The following is a 17,030-nucleotide window of genomic DNA, read 5'->3' as shown; positions in this document are numbered from 1 at the left end:
TTCCTGTAATTGATATCTAGTCTCATAGCATTGTGGTTGGAAAAGATACTTGATACAATTTCAGTTTTCTTAAATTTGCCACGGCTTGATTTGTGCCCCAAGATATGATCTATCCTGGAGAATGTTCCATGACCACCTGAGAAGAAAGTGTATTCTGTTGTTTTGGGATGGAATGTCCTATAAATACCAATTAAGTCCATCTTGTTTACTGTATCATTTAAAGCTTGTGTTTCCTTATTTATTTTCATTTTGGATGATGTGTCCACTGGTGAAAGTGGGGTGTTAAAGTCCCCTACTATGACTGTGTTACTGTCGATTTCCCCTTTTATGGCTGTTAGCATTTGCCTCGTGTATTGAGGGGCTCGTATGTTGGGTGCCTAAATATTCAGAATTGTTATATCTTATTCTTAGATTGATGCCTTGATCACTATGTAGTGTCCTTTTTTGACTCTTGTAATAGTCTTTGTTTAAAAGTCTATTTGTTCTGATATGAGAATTGGTACTCCAGCTTTCTTTTGATTTCCATTTGTATGCAATATCTTTTTCCATCCCCTTACTTTCAGTCTGTATGTGTCCCTAGGTCTGAAGTAAGTCTCTTGTAGACAGCATATATATGGGTCTTGTTTTTGTATCCATTCAGTCAGTCTGTGTCTTTTGGTGGGAGCATTTAATCCATTTACATTTAAGGAAATTATCGATATGTATGTTCCTATTCCCATTTTCTTAATTGTTTTAGGTTTGTTATTGTAGGTCTTTTCCTTCTCTTGTGTTTCTTGCCTAGAGAAGTTTCTTTAGCATTTGGTGTAAAGCTGGTTTGATGATGCTGAACTCTCTCAGCTTTTGCTTGTCTGTAAATGTTTTAATTTCTCCATCAAATCTTAATGATATCCTTGCTGGGTAGAGTAATCTTGGTTGTAGGTTTTTCTCCTTCATCACTTTAAATATGTTCTGCCACTCCCTTCTGGCTTGCAGAGTTTCTGCTGAAAGATCAGCTCTTAACCTTATGGGGATTCCCTTATGTGTTATTTGTTGTTTTTCCCTTGCTGCTTTTAATATGTTTTCTTGGTATTTTATGTTTGATAGTTTGATTGATATGTGTCTTGGAGCATTTCTCCTTGGATTTATCCTGTATGGGACTCTCTGCTTCCTGGACTGATTAACTATGTACTTTCCCATATTAGGGAAGTTTTCCACTATAATCTCTTCCAATATTTTCTCAGTCCCTTTCGTTTTCTCTTCTTCTTCTGGGACCCCTATAATTTGAATGTTGGTGCATTCAGTGTTGTCTCAGAGGTCTCTGAGACTGTCCTCAATACTTTTCATTTTTTTCCCTTTATTCTGCTCTGCAGTAGTCATTTCCACTATTTTATCTTCCAGGTCATTTATCCGTTCTTCTGCCTCAGTTATTCTGCTATTGATCCCTTCTAGAGAATTTTAAATTTCATTTATTGTGTTGCTCATCACTGTTTGTTAGCTCTTTAGTTCTTGTAGGTCCTTGTTAAACGTTTCTTGTAATTTCTCCATTGTATTTCAAAGATTTTGGATCATCTTTTCTATCATTATTCTGAATACTTTTTCAGGTAGACTGCCTATTTCCTCTTCATTTGTTAGGTCTGGTGGGTTTTAACCTTGCTCCTTCATCTGCTGTGTGTTTTTCTGTCTTCTCATTTTTCTTATATTACTGTGTTTGGGGTCTCCTTCTTGCAGGCTGCAGGTTTGTAGTTCCCGTTGTTTTTGGTGTTTGTCCCCAGTGGCTAAGGTTGGTTCAGTGGGTTGTGTAGGTTTCCTGGTGGAGGGGACTAGTGCCTGTGTTCTTGTGGATGAGGCTGGATCTTGTCTTTCTGGTGGGCAGGTCCATGTCTGTTGGTGTGTTTTGGGGTGTGTGTGGCCTTATTATGATTTTAGGCAGGCTCTCTTCTAATGGGTGGGGTTGTGTTCCTGTCTTGCTAGTTGTTTGGCATAGGGTGTCCAGCATTGGAGCTTGCTGGTCGTTGATTGGAGCTGGGTCTTGGTGTTGAGATGGAGATCGCTGGGAGATTTACCCCGTTTGATATTACGTGGAGCTGGGAGGTCTCTTGTGGACCAGTGTCCTGAACTTGGCTCTCCCACCTCTGAGGCACAGCACTGATGCCTGGCCGGAACACCAAGAGCGTGTTATCCACATGGCTCAGAATAAAAGGGAGAAGAAGGAAAGAAAAATAAAGAAAGAAAGAGAGGGAGAAAGAGAGAGAGAGAGAGAGAAAGGAAGGAAGGAGATAAAGTTATGAAAGAAAAAATACTTATTAAAAATATTTTTAAAGTAATTTAAAAAAAGGAGAGAAGAGTGCAATGAAACCAAAAAACAAATCCACCAATGATAACAAGTGCTAAAAACTATATATTGAAAAAAAAAGAACCCTAGGACAAATGGTAAAGGCAAAGCTATACAGACAAAATCACACACAGAAGCATACACATACACACTCAGAAAAAAAGAAAAAGGGAAAAAATATATATATATATCCTTGCTCCCAAAGTACACCTCCTCAGTCTGGGATGATTCGTTGTCTATTCAGGTGTTCCACAGATGCGGGGTACATCAAGTTGATTGTGCTGCTTTAATCCGCTGCTTCTGAGGCTGCTGGGAGAGATTTCCCTTTCTCTTCCCTGTTCTCACAGCTTCCAGGGTTCAGCTTTGGATCTGGCCCCGCCTCTGCGTGTAGGTTGCCTGAGGGCATCTGTTCTTCGCTCAGACAGGACGGGGTTAAAGGAACAGCTGCTTCGGGGACTCTGGCTCACTCAGGCCGGGAGGAGGGAGGGGCACGGAGTGCGGGGCGAGCCTGTGGCGGCACAGGCCGGCGTGACGTTGCACCAGCCTGAGGTGCGCCGTGCGTTCTCCCAAGGAAGTTGTCCCTGGATCCCGGGCCCCCGGCAGTGGCGGGCTGCACAGGCTCCCAGGAGGGGAGGTGTGGACAGTGACCTGTTCTTGCACACAGGCTTCTTGCTGGTTGCAGCAGCAGCCTTAGCGTCCCATGTCCATCTCGGGGGTCCACGCTGATAGCCGCGGCTCACCCCCGTCTCTGCAGCTCCTTTAAGCGGCGCTCTGAATCCCCTCTCCTCGCGCACCAGGTAACAAAGAGGGAAGAAAAAGTCTCTTGCCTCTTCGGCAGCTCCAGGCTTTTCCCGGACTCCCTCCCAGCTAGCCGTGGTGCACTGGCCCCCTGCAGGCTGTGTTCAGGCCGCCAACCCCAGTCCTCTCCCTGCGCTCCGACACCGAAGCCCGAGCCTCAGCTCCCAGCCCCGCCCGCCCCGGCAGGTGAGCAGACAAGCCTCTCGGGCTGGTGAGTGCCGGTCGGCACCGATCCTCTGTGCGGGAATCTCTCCACTGTGCCCTCCGCACCCCTGTTGCTGTGCTCTCCTCTGCGGCTCCGAAGCCTTCCGCCTCCGCCACCCGCAGTCTCCGCCCGTGAAAGGGCTTCTAGTGTGTGGAAACCTTTCCTCCTGCACGGCTCCCTCCCACTGGTGCAGGTCCCGTCCCTATTCTTTGTCTCTGGTTTTTCTTTTTTCTTTTGCCCTACCCAGGTACGTGGGGAGTTTCTTGCCTTTTGGGAGGTCTGAGGTCTTCTGCCAGCGTTCAGTGGGTGTTCTGTAGGAGCTGTTCCACATGTAGATGTATTTCTGATATATTTGTGGGGAGCAAGATGATTTCCACGTCTTACTCTTCCACCATCTTGAAGCTCCTCCCCTGTTGGCCTATTTTAAATGTTTTTTTAGGTATCCTACAGTTAGCAGTTGTCATGAACAAACTAGAAGGCTGCCATCCCCATTTGAAATGTTAAAAAAGAAATGATCTGTGTGCTATAAAGAAAGGGAAAATGAATGTTACTTTAAGTAATAATTTGCATACTTTGGTATAATAAACTATCAATAGAAGATTATAAATATGTAAGAAAATGCTGCTAAAAGTAACACTGGCTTTCAAAACTAGTCAGAAAGCCCTCTGTGCCATTAGAAATTAACTGAAAATAATTTTTATGTTTCTGAAAAAATAGGTCAGAGAATGAAATAATTAGCGATTGGAAGTTTGCGTGGTTTATAGGAAATAACTTTATTTATATGTCATGTTCCATTTTTGCTTGAAAACCTGAACATCACTTTAGGAATTTCAAGAGCTTGAGATCCAGCATTTTCAAAGAACATTTATTTAGTCCCTACTAACTTTTGGGGGCACTATGCTAAATATTTTATGTATGTTAACAGATTAATCTATTTACCTAAGATTACAAAGCTAATTTCCGTGGCAGAATCAGAAGTAGAACACAGATTTCTGGAATCTAATTTTAGGGTGTTTTAAATTTCATATGTCATTTACTTGATGGTTCTAAAATAGTCCAGAAATTTTCTTCCTTTCTCAGTCTTAATCTCTATATTTTACAAAAGAAAAAAAAAGACACAGGCAGTTGGGAGAATGTCCTTCCTGAAAATGGTAATCATTGTGGTGCTTTGTTATTTTCCCTTAAACTTTCTGTGGTTCTAGAATTACTTACGGAAGCCAACCATTTTCATGCTAAGCAGCCCAGAGCAGGTTTTGTAAGAAAATATATTAACATTGGAGACTTTTCAAAGTGAAGTCATGGAACATTTATTCTGTTTCTTAATATAACTAATGATTGACCTGTGGATTTATGTAAACACTCTAAAGAACAAAAGGGGAAAGGGGGAAAAGTCTCTGCTGCCAGCTCCAAGGATCCCTGTTAAATTCAGACAGTCACGGATGTAGAAAACAAACTTATGTTTACCAGGGGGTAAAGGAGGGAGGGATAAATTGGGAGACTGGGGTTGACATATATACACTATTATATATAAAATAGATAACTAATAAGGACCTACTGTACAGCACAGGGAACTCTACTCAATACTCCATAATGACCTACATGGGAAAAGAATCTAGAAAACAGTGGATACATATATGTGTTTAACTGACTCACTTCACTGTACAGCAGAAACTAACACAACATTGTAAGTCAACTATACTCCAATAAAAATTTTTTAAAAAACACTGGCACAGTCCTGCAGAGAGGGGCCACACAACACTCCACAATGGCTGTGCAGACGTTGTGCAGACCTTCAAACATAGAGTAACCAGCCCAAGCTGATGACTGTTTAAGTCCTGATGGAGACTGACAGTTCCAAGGGACCAGGGGTTTGCTTCCATTCAGAGCTCCAATTTTTAGAATCAGTTTGCGCTGCTCCTCTTTGTCTTCTAATTTCTCCAAATAGCCGTGAGTGTTACTCAAAGGGGAATGGTTATGAAAAGACAACTTATTTCACTAGCTCCAGAGTCTTTTTCATTGATTTTTAAACTTTTTGTCCAGTAGCTCAGTGATGTTCAAACTGATCATTAGTGAAGCATGAAATCAACTTAGTGGCTACATTTTGAGATCTAATGGAATAGGCTAAAAATATTAACATTGTGAGAAGTAGGAGTACTTTTGAAGCTTTCATGTCAAATACATGTGTATGAACTAATACGTAAATTCCTAGAATGCTTACTGGTCAAAAACTGTGAAGGTCACTGCCATACATATATTATATGATGGGAGTTTCTGTGTTATTTTAAATAATTTTAAAATAGTGGTGTAATCTCTTTCCCAAATTTGATCTTTGGGTTTGTGTCCGGCTACCATTCTTTATTTTTAGACAAATCTAATAGCAAATAAATGCATGCACTGTCATCTCATCACTTGGAATTAGTAGAAAGTGTTAGTATTTTATCTTACATCTGCATGGAAATAATCCCTGGATCTGTTCACTTGTGATCTGGTGTGGAGAGCACTGGTGAAGAAGGTCACAAACCATTTTTATTTAGGTTTTTTTACTTGGTTTTTGTACCTTTGCTTGAGAGAATTATTTTCAACCAATTATTGACATTTAAATCCTTGACAAACAAATTTGATGTGAATATCAAGTTTTCTAGTGTTTCGTTTTCTCAGGTTAATGTGACTGATCTAAAGAAATTACTTAGAAAGTAGTATTAGCTTAATGAAAATTAAATATAACCTATTCAATCATATCTCTTCATAGATTTAAAATAAACTTCTGTCTGGAGTACCTTAGTGTTAATAATGTGTTAAAATATATTTCATATTATTTGGATCTGTTTTGTTTGAGATGGTTATAACCATTTATCATTTATCTCATCTCGTTTTCTTTTCTTACATTTTCAGCTAAAATTGACCAAGAAGCGGAGGAGAACTCACTGACAGAGACTCATAAATGGTGAGCAATTGTTTTCTTTCAATGTTTGTTCTCAGAGTTGACTTAGAAAGTGCTTAGTGTGCTTCAGTTCAAGGAGTCAATCATTAGCTCAATTTTTATTCTCAAGCATAAAAGAGAAAGAAACTAATTCAATATGCACTTTGATGATACACTGGATTTCTGGCTTTTATTTTATAACTCTGGTTGACATATAAATCTGTTAAGTATCCAATTATTGTGACTAGCTTAGCACCTTCTCTGTAGAATAGGATTTAGTGCTGTAGAAATATAAGAGAAAGGAAGACAGCAGGAACCTATCTCAAGAAAAAAGGGTGAAGGGTTTGGTTATAGGACACTATTGAGTTTCCACAGCTGGGCCGGCACCCTGAGTTCCCCTTGCATAACCCTTACTTCCAGAATGGAGGTTTGCAATCATGGGTGAGCGTAGAAAAGTATCTCAGAAATCTCTCTGCTTCTCTGCATCATCTTCTCCACTTCTTCCTCTCTGTGCTAGTCAGGCTTCTCCAGAAAACAGAGCCCATAGGTGTGTGTGTGTCTGTGTGTGTGTCTGTGTGTCTGTGTGTGTGGTGTGTGGGGGGTGTGTGTGGTGTGTGCAGGATGTGTGTGTGGTGTGTGGGGAGTGTGTGTGTCTGTGTGTGGGTGTGTCTGTGTGTGTGGTGTATGTCTGTGTGGGGGGTGTGTGTGGGGTGTGTGTGTGTATGAGGTGTGTGTGGGGTATGTGTGTGGTGTGTGTGTATCTGTGTGTGGGGGGTATGTGTGGGGTGTGTGGGGAGTGTGGGGGGGTCTCTGTGTGTGGTGTGTGTCTGTGTGTGTGTATGTGTGGGGTGTGTGGGGGTGGGATGTCTGTGTGTGAGGTGTGTGGGGGGTATGTGTGTGTGTGTGTGTGTGTGTGCGCACACCTTCAGAGAGAGAGAGATTGATTTTAAGGAATTGGCTCACAACAGGCGGGAAATTCTGCATGTTGCTGATGTTACAATCTTGAGTTGGAAAGCATTCTGGAGACAGAATTCCTTCCTATTTGGGTAACCAGTCTTTTTTTCTTAATTCCCTCAACTAGATTGGATGAGGCCCATCCTCATTATGGAGGGTCATCTGCTTTTCTCAAAGTCTACTGATTTAAACATTAATCACATCTAAAAAATACCTTCACAACAACATCTACACTGGTGTTTGACCCCAGACCAGTTACGACAGCCCAACCAAGCTGACACGTCAAATTAACCATCACAGTCGTTAAAGAAATTTGATTACTCCTGAGGGGAAAATGTTGATAAAAGAGGTTCTTTGCTGTTACTTTATGAGGCAAGATCCCATATGTCTGTGAACAGATATCACATACATAATAGTTGTATTGGAGGCAAATTGGTAAACAGAATTGGCCAGTTTCTATCAAAGCAAAAACCGAGGTGAAGACCTTAAATTATAACAAGCAGGAATTTCAGTTAATTGTATGAAAGGAATTCTGGCTAAGGACAAAGCTGTTAATAAAAGAGTCATCTTTATAATTTAGATAATTAACTCTGAAATTCAAAAATAAAAGTAAGAATTATGGATCCTGTGAAACATTCCTAAAAGAACTAAGTCTCTGTACCATTTCTGTAGCAATGCTGCATGACCTGGACATCAGTCAGTAGTAATTCTCTGCAGGAGGCGGTGTGGCCCTGGCCTGTCGTGTGTGATGGCTGTGCCTTGGGGTCCAAACCCTAACCCCGGGACAGTAGTGACTACTTGGCGAGGGAGAGATGTCAGGGAAGAAGACGTTATCCTCTACCCTTCTAGTTTCTTCTGGCTGGTCTAAGAATTAAACTGACGTGAGACAGATTAACAGGAGAAAATCACAGAAAAGTTTAATAACAAGTATACATGGGAGAGACCCAGGAAAACTTAAATACCGCCTTCAGCTAAAGACAAAAGAGGATGTTCCGGTGGTACTGGTTTAGGACTTCAGAGGGGAGGGAGGCAATTCAGAAGGAGACAGAAAAGCAGATGCTTGCTAAACCAGTGTTTGCTGAGCCAGCAGAGACGATGGGCCCAGAGTGTACTCTTGTGCAGGCCCTGCCAAGAGCTGCCCCCCCACCCCCATATTCTTGCAGATACCTCTGCTGAAAACTCTATTCCAGCAGCAAACCCTCTATCTAAGTTCTTTAGGCAGTTAGGGGCAAGGTCAGAGTTTCTTCCTGAGTCTTTTGGTCCTTGATTGTTTTCAGCTAGAAATAATCCACATGCCCAAGAGACATTCTGGGGTGGCCCCTGCAGAATTAAGTCAGATAGTGTTTGCCAGATGCTGAGCACTTAGTAAGTGACTAATATGTTAATTGCTATGTTATTTTCACATTATTATCCTAATCAGAGATTACAAAATGTTGGGTGGTGGAAGCAGAAAGCAGAGTCAGATTTCAGAATCAGGCATGTGTTTATGTGTGCGTTCTGTGTTCCTCACTGTCTCTGCTGAATCTGGGATTGGGCCACCTGGAAGCATTATTAGAGCATAGATTTTGGTGTCAGATCTGTGTATCTGCACCCACTCCAAACTGCTGGAGCTGTGTCTCCAAGGATTTACCATAACTTTTGAATCCGTGTCCTTATCTGTGAAATAAACAATACACAGATGGTGAGTGTGTAGAGATCAGCTCAGAATAATTAAATTTTCCGAGTTAAATATATGTGTAGGAACCTGCCTACCACGGGTTTTTCAAAATCTCCTTCTTTTGGATTCACCCAAACACTTAAGCTTGGGAGACTGATTTCCAGAGTGAACTCTCTTCCCAACTAACAACGATTTCATTGGATAAAAGGATATAAAACAATAACTTAACACTTCTAAAACACGTTCTAAAGGCCTCCAGCAAATGGGAAATCATTCATTCAAGAAAATCTGCTACATCTTGGTGAGAACAGAAGATGGTGGCATCTAAGCCACGGCCGTGGATGCCCCTTGGGCCTCGGGGCAGACTGTCCTCCCCCGGCTGGGCCCAGCCCTCCAGCCGCTGTGTGCTGAGAAGTCCTGCTCTAGGCAAGCGTGTGCAGAGGATGGGGCTCCCTTCCTCAATGCACCCCCGGCTGACAGGGTGAGGCCCTCCCTCCTCTGGAAAGGGGGCTCCTGCAGAGCGGCTTGGGGTCCCCGCTGGGGCATGTAGGCCAGTGCCCTCCTCTGGCTTCAGCTCCCGTGCGGAGCACAGAGATCCTGTCCACAGCATTGCAGCTCCGTCTGAGGGGACCGACTCTATTGGAACAGAGTATAGTTCCTTGTAGGTCCTTGTTTTTTATCTATTTTATATATAGTAGTGTGTATATATTAATTCCAAACTCCTAATTTATCTCCCCCTCACTTTCCCCTTTGGCAACTATAAGTTTGTTTTCTATGTCTGTGGGTCTATTTTTGTTTTGAATATAAGTGCATTTGTATCATTTTTTTTAGATTGCACATATAAGTGATATCATATTATATTTGTCTTTCTCTGTCTGGCTTGTGTCACTTAGTATGATAATCTCTAGGTCCATCCCTGTTGCTGCAAATGGCATTATTTCATTCTTTTTTATGGCTGAGTAATAGTCCATCTTATATATGTACCACATCTTCTTTATCCATTCATCCATCAATGGACATTTAGGTTGCTTCCATCTCCTGACTATTGTAAACATTGCTGCGATGAACATTGAGGTGCGTATATTCAAATTATGGTTTTCTCTGTATATATGCCCAGGAGTGGGATTGCAGGATCCTATAGTAGCTCTATTTTTAGATTATTAGGGAACCCCTGTACTCTTTTCCATAGTGGCGGCACCAATTTACATTCCCATCAAAAGTGTAGGAGGGTTCCCTTTTCTCCACACCCTGTCCAGCATTTATTGTTTGTAGATTTTCTGATGATGGCCATTCTGACCAGTGTGAGGTGGTACCTCGTTGTAGTTTTGATTTGCATTTCTCTAATAATTAGAGATGAGGAGTATCTTTTCATGTGCCTTTTGGCCACCTTTATGTCATCTTTAGGGAAATATCTGTTTAGATCTTCTGCCCATTTTTTGATTGGGTTCTTTGTTTTTTTGATATTGAGCTGTATGAGCTGTTTGTATATTTTAGAGATTAATCCCTTGTCAGTGTATCATTTGCAAATATTTTATCCCATTCTGTAGGCTGTCTTTTTGTTTTGTTTATCATTTCCTTTGCTATGCAAAAGCTTTTAAGTTTAATTAGGTCCCACTTGTTTATGTTTGCTTTTATTTCCTTTGCTTTAGGAGACAGATCCAAAAAGATATTGCCACAGTTTATGTCAAAGAGTGGCCTGCCTGTGTTTTCCTCTAGGAGTATAATGGTTTCTGGTATTACATTTAGGCCTTTAATTGATATTGAGTTTATTTTTGCGTGTGGTTTAAGACAATGCTGTAATTTCATTCTTTTTTTTTTACATCTTTATTGGAGTATAATTGCTTTACAATGGTGTGTTAGTTTCTGCTTTATAACAAAGTGAATCAGTTATACATATACATATGTTCCCATATCTCTTCCCTCCTGCGTCTCCCTCCCTCCCACCCTCCCTATCCCACCCCTCTAGGTGGTCACAAAGCACCGAGCTGATCTCCCTGTGCTATGCGGCTGCTTCCCACTAGCTATCTGTTTTACGTTTGGTAGTGTATATATGTCCATGCCACTCTCTCGCTTTGTCACAGCTTACCCTTCCCCCTCCCCATATCCTCAAGTCCATTCTCCAGTAGGTCTGTGTCTTTATTACTGTCTTACCCCTAGGTTCTTCATGACATTTTTTTTCTTAAATTCCATATATATGTGTTAGCATATGGTATTTGTCTTTCTCTTTCTGACTTACTTCACTCTGTATGACAGACTCTAGGTCCATCCACCTCATAACAAATAGCTCGATTTTGTTTCTTTTTATGGCTGAGTAATATTCCATTGTATATATGTGCCACATCTTCTTTATCCATTCATCTGATGATGGACACTTAGGTTGTTTCCATCTCCGGGCTATTGTAAATAGAGCTGCAATGAACATTGTGGTACATGACTCTTTTTGAATTCTGGTTTTCTCAGGATATATGCCCAGTAGTGGGATTGCTGGGTCATATGGTAGTTCTATTTTTAGTTTTTTAAGGAACCTCCATACTGTTCTCCATAGTGGCTGTACCAATTCACATTCCCACCAGCAGTGCAAGAATGTTCCTTTTTCTCCACACCCTCTCCAGCATTTATTGTTTCTAGATTTTTTGATGATGGCCTTTCTGACTGGTGTGAGATGATATCTCATTGTAGTTTTGATTTGCATTTCTCTAATGATTAATGATGTTGAGCATTCTTTCATGTCTGTATATCTTCTTTGGAGAAATGTCTATTTAGGTCTTCTGCCCATTTTTGGATTGGGTTGTTTGTTATTTTGTTATTGAGCTACATGAGCTGCTTATAAATTTTGGAGATTAATCCTTTGTCAGTTGCTTCATTTGCAAATATTTTCTCCCATTCTGAGGGTTGTCTTTTGGCCTTGTTTATGGTTTCCTTTGCTGTGCAAAAACTTTGAAGTTTCATTAAGTCCCATTTGTTTATTTTTGTTTTTATTTCCATTTCTCTAGGAGGTGGGTCAAAAAGGATCTTGCTGTGATTCATGTCATAGATTGTTCTGCCTATGTTTTCCTCTAAGAGTTTGATAGTTTCTGGCCTTACATTTAGGTCTTTAATCCATTTTGAGCTTATTTTTGTGTATGGTGTTAGGGAGTGATCTAATCTCATACTTTTACATGTACCTGTCCATTTTTCCCAGCACCACTTATTGAAGAGGCTGTCTTTTCTCCAGTGTATATTCCTGCCTCCTTTATCAAAGGTAAGGTGACCATATGTGCGTGGGTTTATCTCTGGGCTTTCTATCCTTCTCCATTGATCTATATTTCTGTTTTTGTGCCGGTACCATACTGTATTGATTACTGTAGCTTTGTAGTATGGTCTGAAGTCAGGGAGCCTGCTTCCTCCAGCTCCATTTTTCGTTCTCAAGATTGCTTTGCCTATTCAGGGTCTTCTGTGTTTCCATACAAATTGTGAAATTTTTTGTTCTAGTTCTTTGAAAAATGCCAGTGGTAGTTTGATAGGGATTGCATTGAATCTGTAGATTGCTTTGGGTAGTATAGTAGAGTCATTTTCACAATGTTGATTCTTCCAATCCAAGAACATGGTATATCTCTCCATGTATTTCTATCATCTTTAATTTCTTTCATCAGTGTCTTATACTTTTCTACAAACAGGTCTTTTGTCTCCTTAGGTAGTTTTATTCCTAGATATTTTATTCTTTTTGTTACAATGGCAAATGAGAGTGTTTTCTTGATTTCTCTTTCAGATTTTTCATCATTAGTGTATAGGAATGCCAGAGATTTCTGTGCATTCATTTTGTATCCTGCAACTTTACCAAATTCATTGATTAGCTCTAGTAGTTTTCTGGTAGCATCTTTAGGATTTTCTATGTATAGTATCATGTCATCTGCAAACAGTGACAGCTTTACTTCTTCTTTTCCGATTTGGATTCCTTTTATTTCCTTTTCTTCTCTGATTGCTGTGGCTAAAACTTCAAAACTCTTATGTTGAATAAGAGTGGTGAGAGTGGGCAACGTCGTCTTGTTCCTGATCTTAGTAGAAATGCTTTCAGTTTTTCACCGTTGAGGACAATGTTGGCTGTGGGTTTGTCATATATGGTCTTTATGATGTTGAGGAACGTTCCCTCTATGCCTACTTTCTGCAGGGTTTTTATCATAAATTGGTGTTGAATTTTGTCGAAAGCTTTCTCTGCATCTATCGCGATGATCATATGGTTTTTCCCCTTCAATTTGTTAATATGGTGTATCACGTTGATTGATTTGCGTATATTGAAGAATCCTTGCATTCATTCCTGGAATAAACCCCTTGATCATGGTGCATGATCCTTTTCATGTGCTGTTGGATTCTGTTTGCTAGTATTTTGTTGAGGACTTTTGCATCTATGTTCATCAGTGATATTAGCCTGTAGTTTTCTTTTTTTGTGACATCCTTGTCTGGTTTTGGTAGCAGGGTGATGGTGGCCTTGTAGAATGAGTTTCAGAGTATTCCTCCCTCTGCTATATTTTGGAAGAGTTTGAGAAGGATAGGTGTTAGCTCTTCTCTAAATATTTGATAGAATTCGCCTCTGAAGACATCTGGTCCTGGGCTTTTGTTTTTTGGAAGATTTTTTTTTTTTCAGTACACAGGCCTCTCACTGTTGTGGCCTCCCCCGTTGCAGAGCACAGGCTCTGGACATGCAGGCTTAGCGGCCATGGCTCATGGGCCCTGCCGTTCCACGGCATGTGGGATCTTCCCAGACTGGGGCACGAACCCGTGTCCCCTGCATCAGCAGGTGGACTCTCAACCACTGCGCCACCAGGAAAGCCCTGGAAGGTTTTTAATCACAGTTTCAGTTTCAGTGCTTGTGATTGGTCTGTTCATATTTTCTATTTCTTCCTCATTCAGTCTTGGCAGGTTGTGCATGTCTAAGAATTTGTTCATTACTTCCAGGTTGTCCATTTTATTGGCAGAGAGTTGCTTGTAGTAATCTCTCATGATCTTTTGTATTTCTGTGGCGTCAGTTGTTACTTCTCCTTTTTCATTTCTAATTCTATTGATTTGAGTCTTCTCCCTTTTTTTCTTAATGAGTCTGGCTAATGGTTTATCAATGTTGTTTATCTTCTCAAAGAACCAACTTTTAGTTTTATTGATCTTTGCTGTCGCTTCTTTCATTTCTTTTTCATTTATTTCTCATCTGATCTTTATGATTTCTTTCCTCCTGCTAAATTTGGAGGGTTTTTGTTCTTCTTTCTCTAATTGCTTTAGGTGCAAGGTTAGGTTGTTTATTCGAGATGTTTCCTGTTTCTTAAGGTAGGATTGTATTGCTATAAATTTTCCTCTTAGAACTGCTTTTGCTGCATCCCATAGGTTTTGGTTATCGTGTCTCCATTGTCATTTGTTTCTAGGTATTTTTTGATTTCCTCTTTGATTTCTTCAGTGATGATTTCGTTATTAAGTAGTGTATTGTTTAGCCTCCACGTGTTTGTATTTTTTACAGAACTTTTCCTGTAATTGATATCTAGTCTCATAGCGTTGCGGTCGGAAAAGATACTTGATATGATTTCAATTTTCTTAAATTTACCAGGGCTTGATTTGTGACCCAAGATATGATCTATCCTGGAGAATGTTCCATGAGCACTTGAGAAAAATGTGTATTCTGTTGTTTGAGGATGGAATGTCCTATAAATACCAATTAAGTCCATCTTGTTTACTGTATCATTTAAAGCTTGTGTTTCCTTATTTATTTTCTTTTTGGATGATCTGTCCACTGGTGAAAATGGGGTGTTAATGTCCCTTACTATGAATGTGTGACTGTCGATTTCCCCTTTTATGGCTGTTAGTATTTGCCTTATGTATTGAGGTGCTCCTATGTCGGGTGCATACATATTTACAATTGTTATATCTTCTTCTTGGATTGATCCCTTGATCATTATGTAGTGTCCTTCTTTGTGTCTTGTAATAGTCTTCGTTTAAAGTTCTATTTTTTCTGATATGAGAATTGGTACTCCAGCTTTCTTTTGATTTCCATTTGTACGCAATATCTTCTTCCATCCTCTCACTTTCAGTCTGTATGTGTCCCTAGGTCTGAAGTGGGTCTCTTGTAGACAGCATATATACAGGTCTTGCTTTTGTATCCATTCAGCCAGTCTGTGTTTTTTGGTGGGAGCATTTAATCCATTTACATTTAAGGTAATTATCAATATGTATGTTCCTATTCCCATTTTCTTAATTGTTTTGGGGTTTTTATTGTAGGTCTTTTCCTTCTCTTGTGTTTCTTGCCTAGAGAAGTTCCTTTAGCATTTGGTGTAAAGCTGGTTTGGTGATGCTGAACTCTCTCAGCTTTTGCTTGTCTGTAAAGGTTTTTATTTCTCCATCAAATCTGAATGAGCTCCTTGCTGGGTAGAATAATCTTGGTTGTAGGTTTTTCTCCTTCATCACTTTAAATATGTCCTGCCACTCCCTTCTGGCTTGCAGAGTTTCTGCTGAAATATCACCTGTTAACCTTATGGGGATTCCCTTTTGTGTAATTTGTTGCTTTTCCCTTGCTGCTTTTAATATGTTTTCTTTGTATTTAATTTTTGATAGTTTGATTGATATGTGTCTTGGAGTGTTTCTCCTTGGATTTATCATGTATGGGACTCTCTGTGCTTCCTGGACTTGATTAACTATTTAATTTCCCATATTAGGGAAGTTTTCAACTATAATCTATTCAAGTATTTTCTCAGTCCCTTTCTTTTTCTCTTTTGCTTCTAGGACCCCTATAATTCAAATGTTGGTGTGTTTAGTGTTGTCCCAGAAGTCTCTGAGACTGTCCTCAGTTCTTTTCATTCTTTTTTCTTTATTCTGCTCTGCAATAGTTATTTCCACTATTTTATCTTCCAGGCCACTTATCCGTTCTTCTGCCTCAGTTATTCTGCTATTGTTCCCTTCTAGCGTATCTTTAATTTCATTTATTGTGTTGTTCATCATTGCTTGTTTCATTTTTATTTCTTCTAGGTCCTTGTTAAATGTTTCTTGCATTTTCTCTGTTCTATTTCCAAGATTTTGGATCATCCTTACTATCATTATTCTGAATTCTTTTTCAGGTAGACTGCCTATTTCCTCTTCATTTGTTAGGTCTGGTGGGGTTTTACTTTGCTCCTTCATCTGCTGTGTGTTTTTCTATCTTCTCATTTTGCTTATCTTACTGTGTTTGGGGTCTCCTTTTTGCAGGCTGCAGGTTCATAGTTCCTGTTGTTTTTGGTGTCTGTCCCCAGTGGCTAAAGTTGGTTCAGTGGGTTGTGTAGGCTTCCTGGTGGAGGGGACTAGCACCTGTGTTCTGGTGGATGAGGCTGGATCTTGTCTTTCTGGTGGGCAGGTCCACATCTGGTGGTGTGTTTTGCAGTGTCTGTGGCCTTATTATGATTTTAGGCAGCCTCTCTGCTAATGGGTGGGGTTGTGTTCCTGTCTTGCTAGTTGTTTGGCATAGGGTGTCCAGCACTGTAGCTTGCTGGTCGTTGAGTGGAGCTGGGTCTTGGTGTTGAGATGGAGATCTCTGGGAGATTTTCACCATTTGATATTACATGGAGCTGGGAGGTCTCTTGTGGACCAGTGTCCTGAAGTTGGCTCTCCCACCTCAGAGGCACAGCACTGACTCCTGGCTGGAACACCAGGAGCCTTTCATCCACACGGCTCAGAATAAAACGGAGAAAAAGTAGAAAGAAAGAAAGAAAGAGAGAGAGAGGGAGGGAGGGAGGGGGGAGGAAGGAAGAAAGGAAGAAAAAAGAAAGAAAGAGGATAAAATAAAATAAATAAGATAAAAAAATAAAGTTATTAAAATAAAGAATAGTTATTAGTAAAAAAAAGTTTATGTAAAAACAAACAAACAAACAATGGATGGACAGAACCCTAGGACAAATGGTGAAAGCAAAGCTATACAGACAAAATCTCACACAGAAGCATACACATACACACTCACAAAAAGAGGAAAAGGGGAAAAAATAATATATCTTGCTCCCAAAGTCCACCTCCTCACTTTGGGATGATTCGTTGTGTATTCAGGTATTCCACTGATGCAGGGTACATCAAGTTGATTGTTGAGTTTTAACCCGCTGCTTCTGAGGCTGCTGGGAGAGATTTCCCTTTCTCTTCTTTGTTCGCACAGCTCCAGGGTTTCCGCTTTGGATTTGGCCCCGCCTCTGTGTGTAGGTCACCTGAGGGCGTC

General features: G+C 40.4%; 1 protein-coding gene across 1 annotated transcript in view; it reads left to right on the top strand.

The window, feature by feature from the left end:
- Positions 1 to 17,030, top strand: part of FMN2 (formin 2) — a gene marked incomplete at both ends in the record, with an annotated part of 311,706 nt that overhangs the window by 254,024 nt on the left and 40,652 nt on the right. Inside the window, one exon of the mRNA XM_081254035.1 lies at positions 6,207 to 6,258. Coding sequence (XP_081110161.1) covers positions 6,207 to 6,258 — 52 coding nt within the window. The remainder of the gene's footprint in view (positions 1 to 6,206; positions 6,259 to 17,030) is intronic.

This window comes from Mesoplodon bidens, assembly GCF_964165515.1.
Source record: "Mesoplodon bidens genome assembly, chromosome: 1".
NCBI lineage: Eukaryota > Metazoa > Chordata > Mammalia > Artiodactyla > Ziphiidae > Mesoplodon > Mesoplodon bidens.
This window is presented reverse-complemented; position numbering and strand designations above follow the sequence as displayed.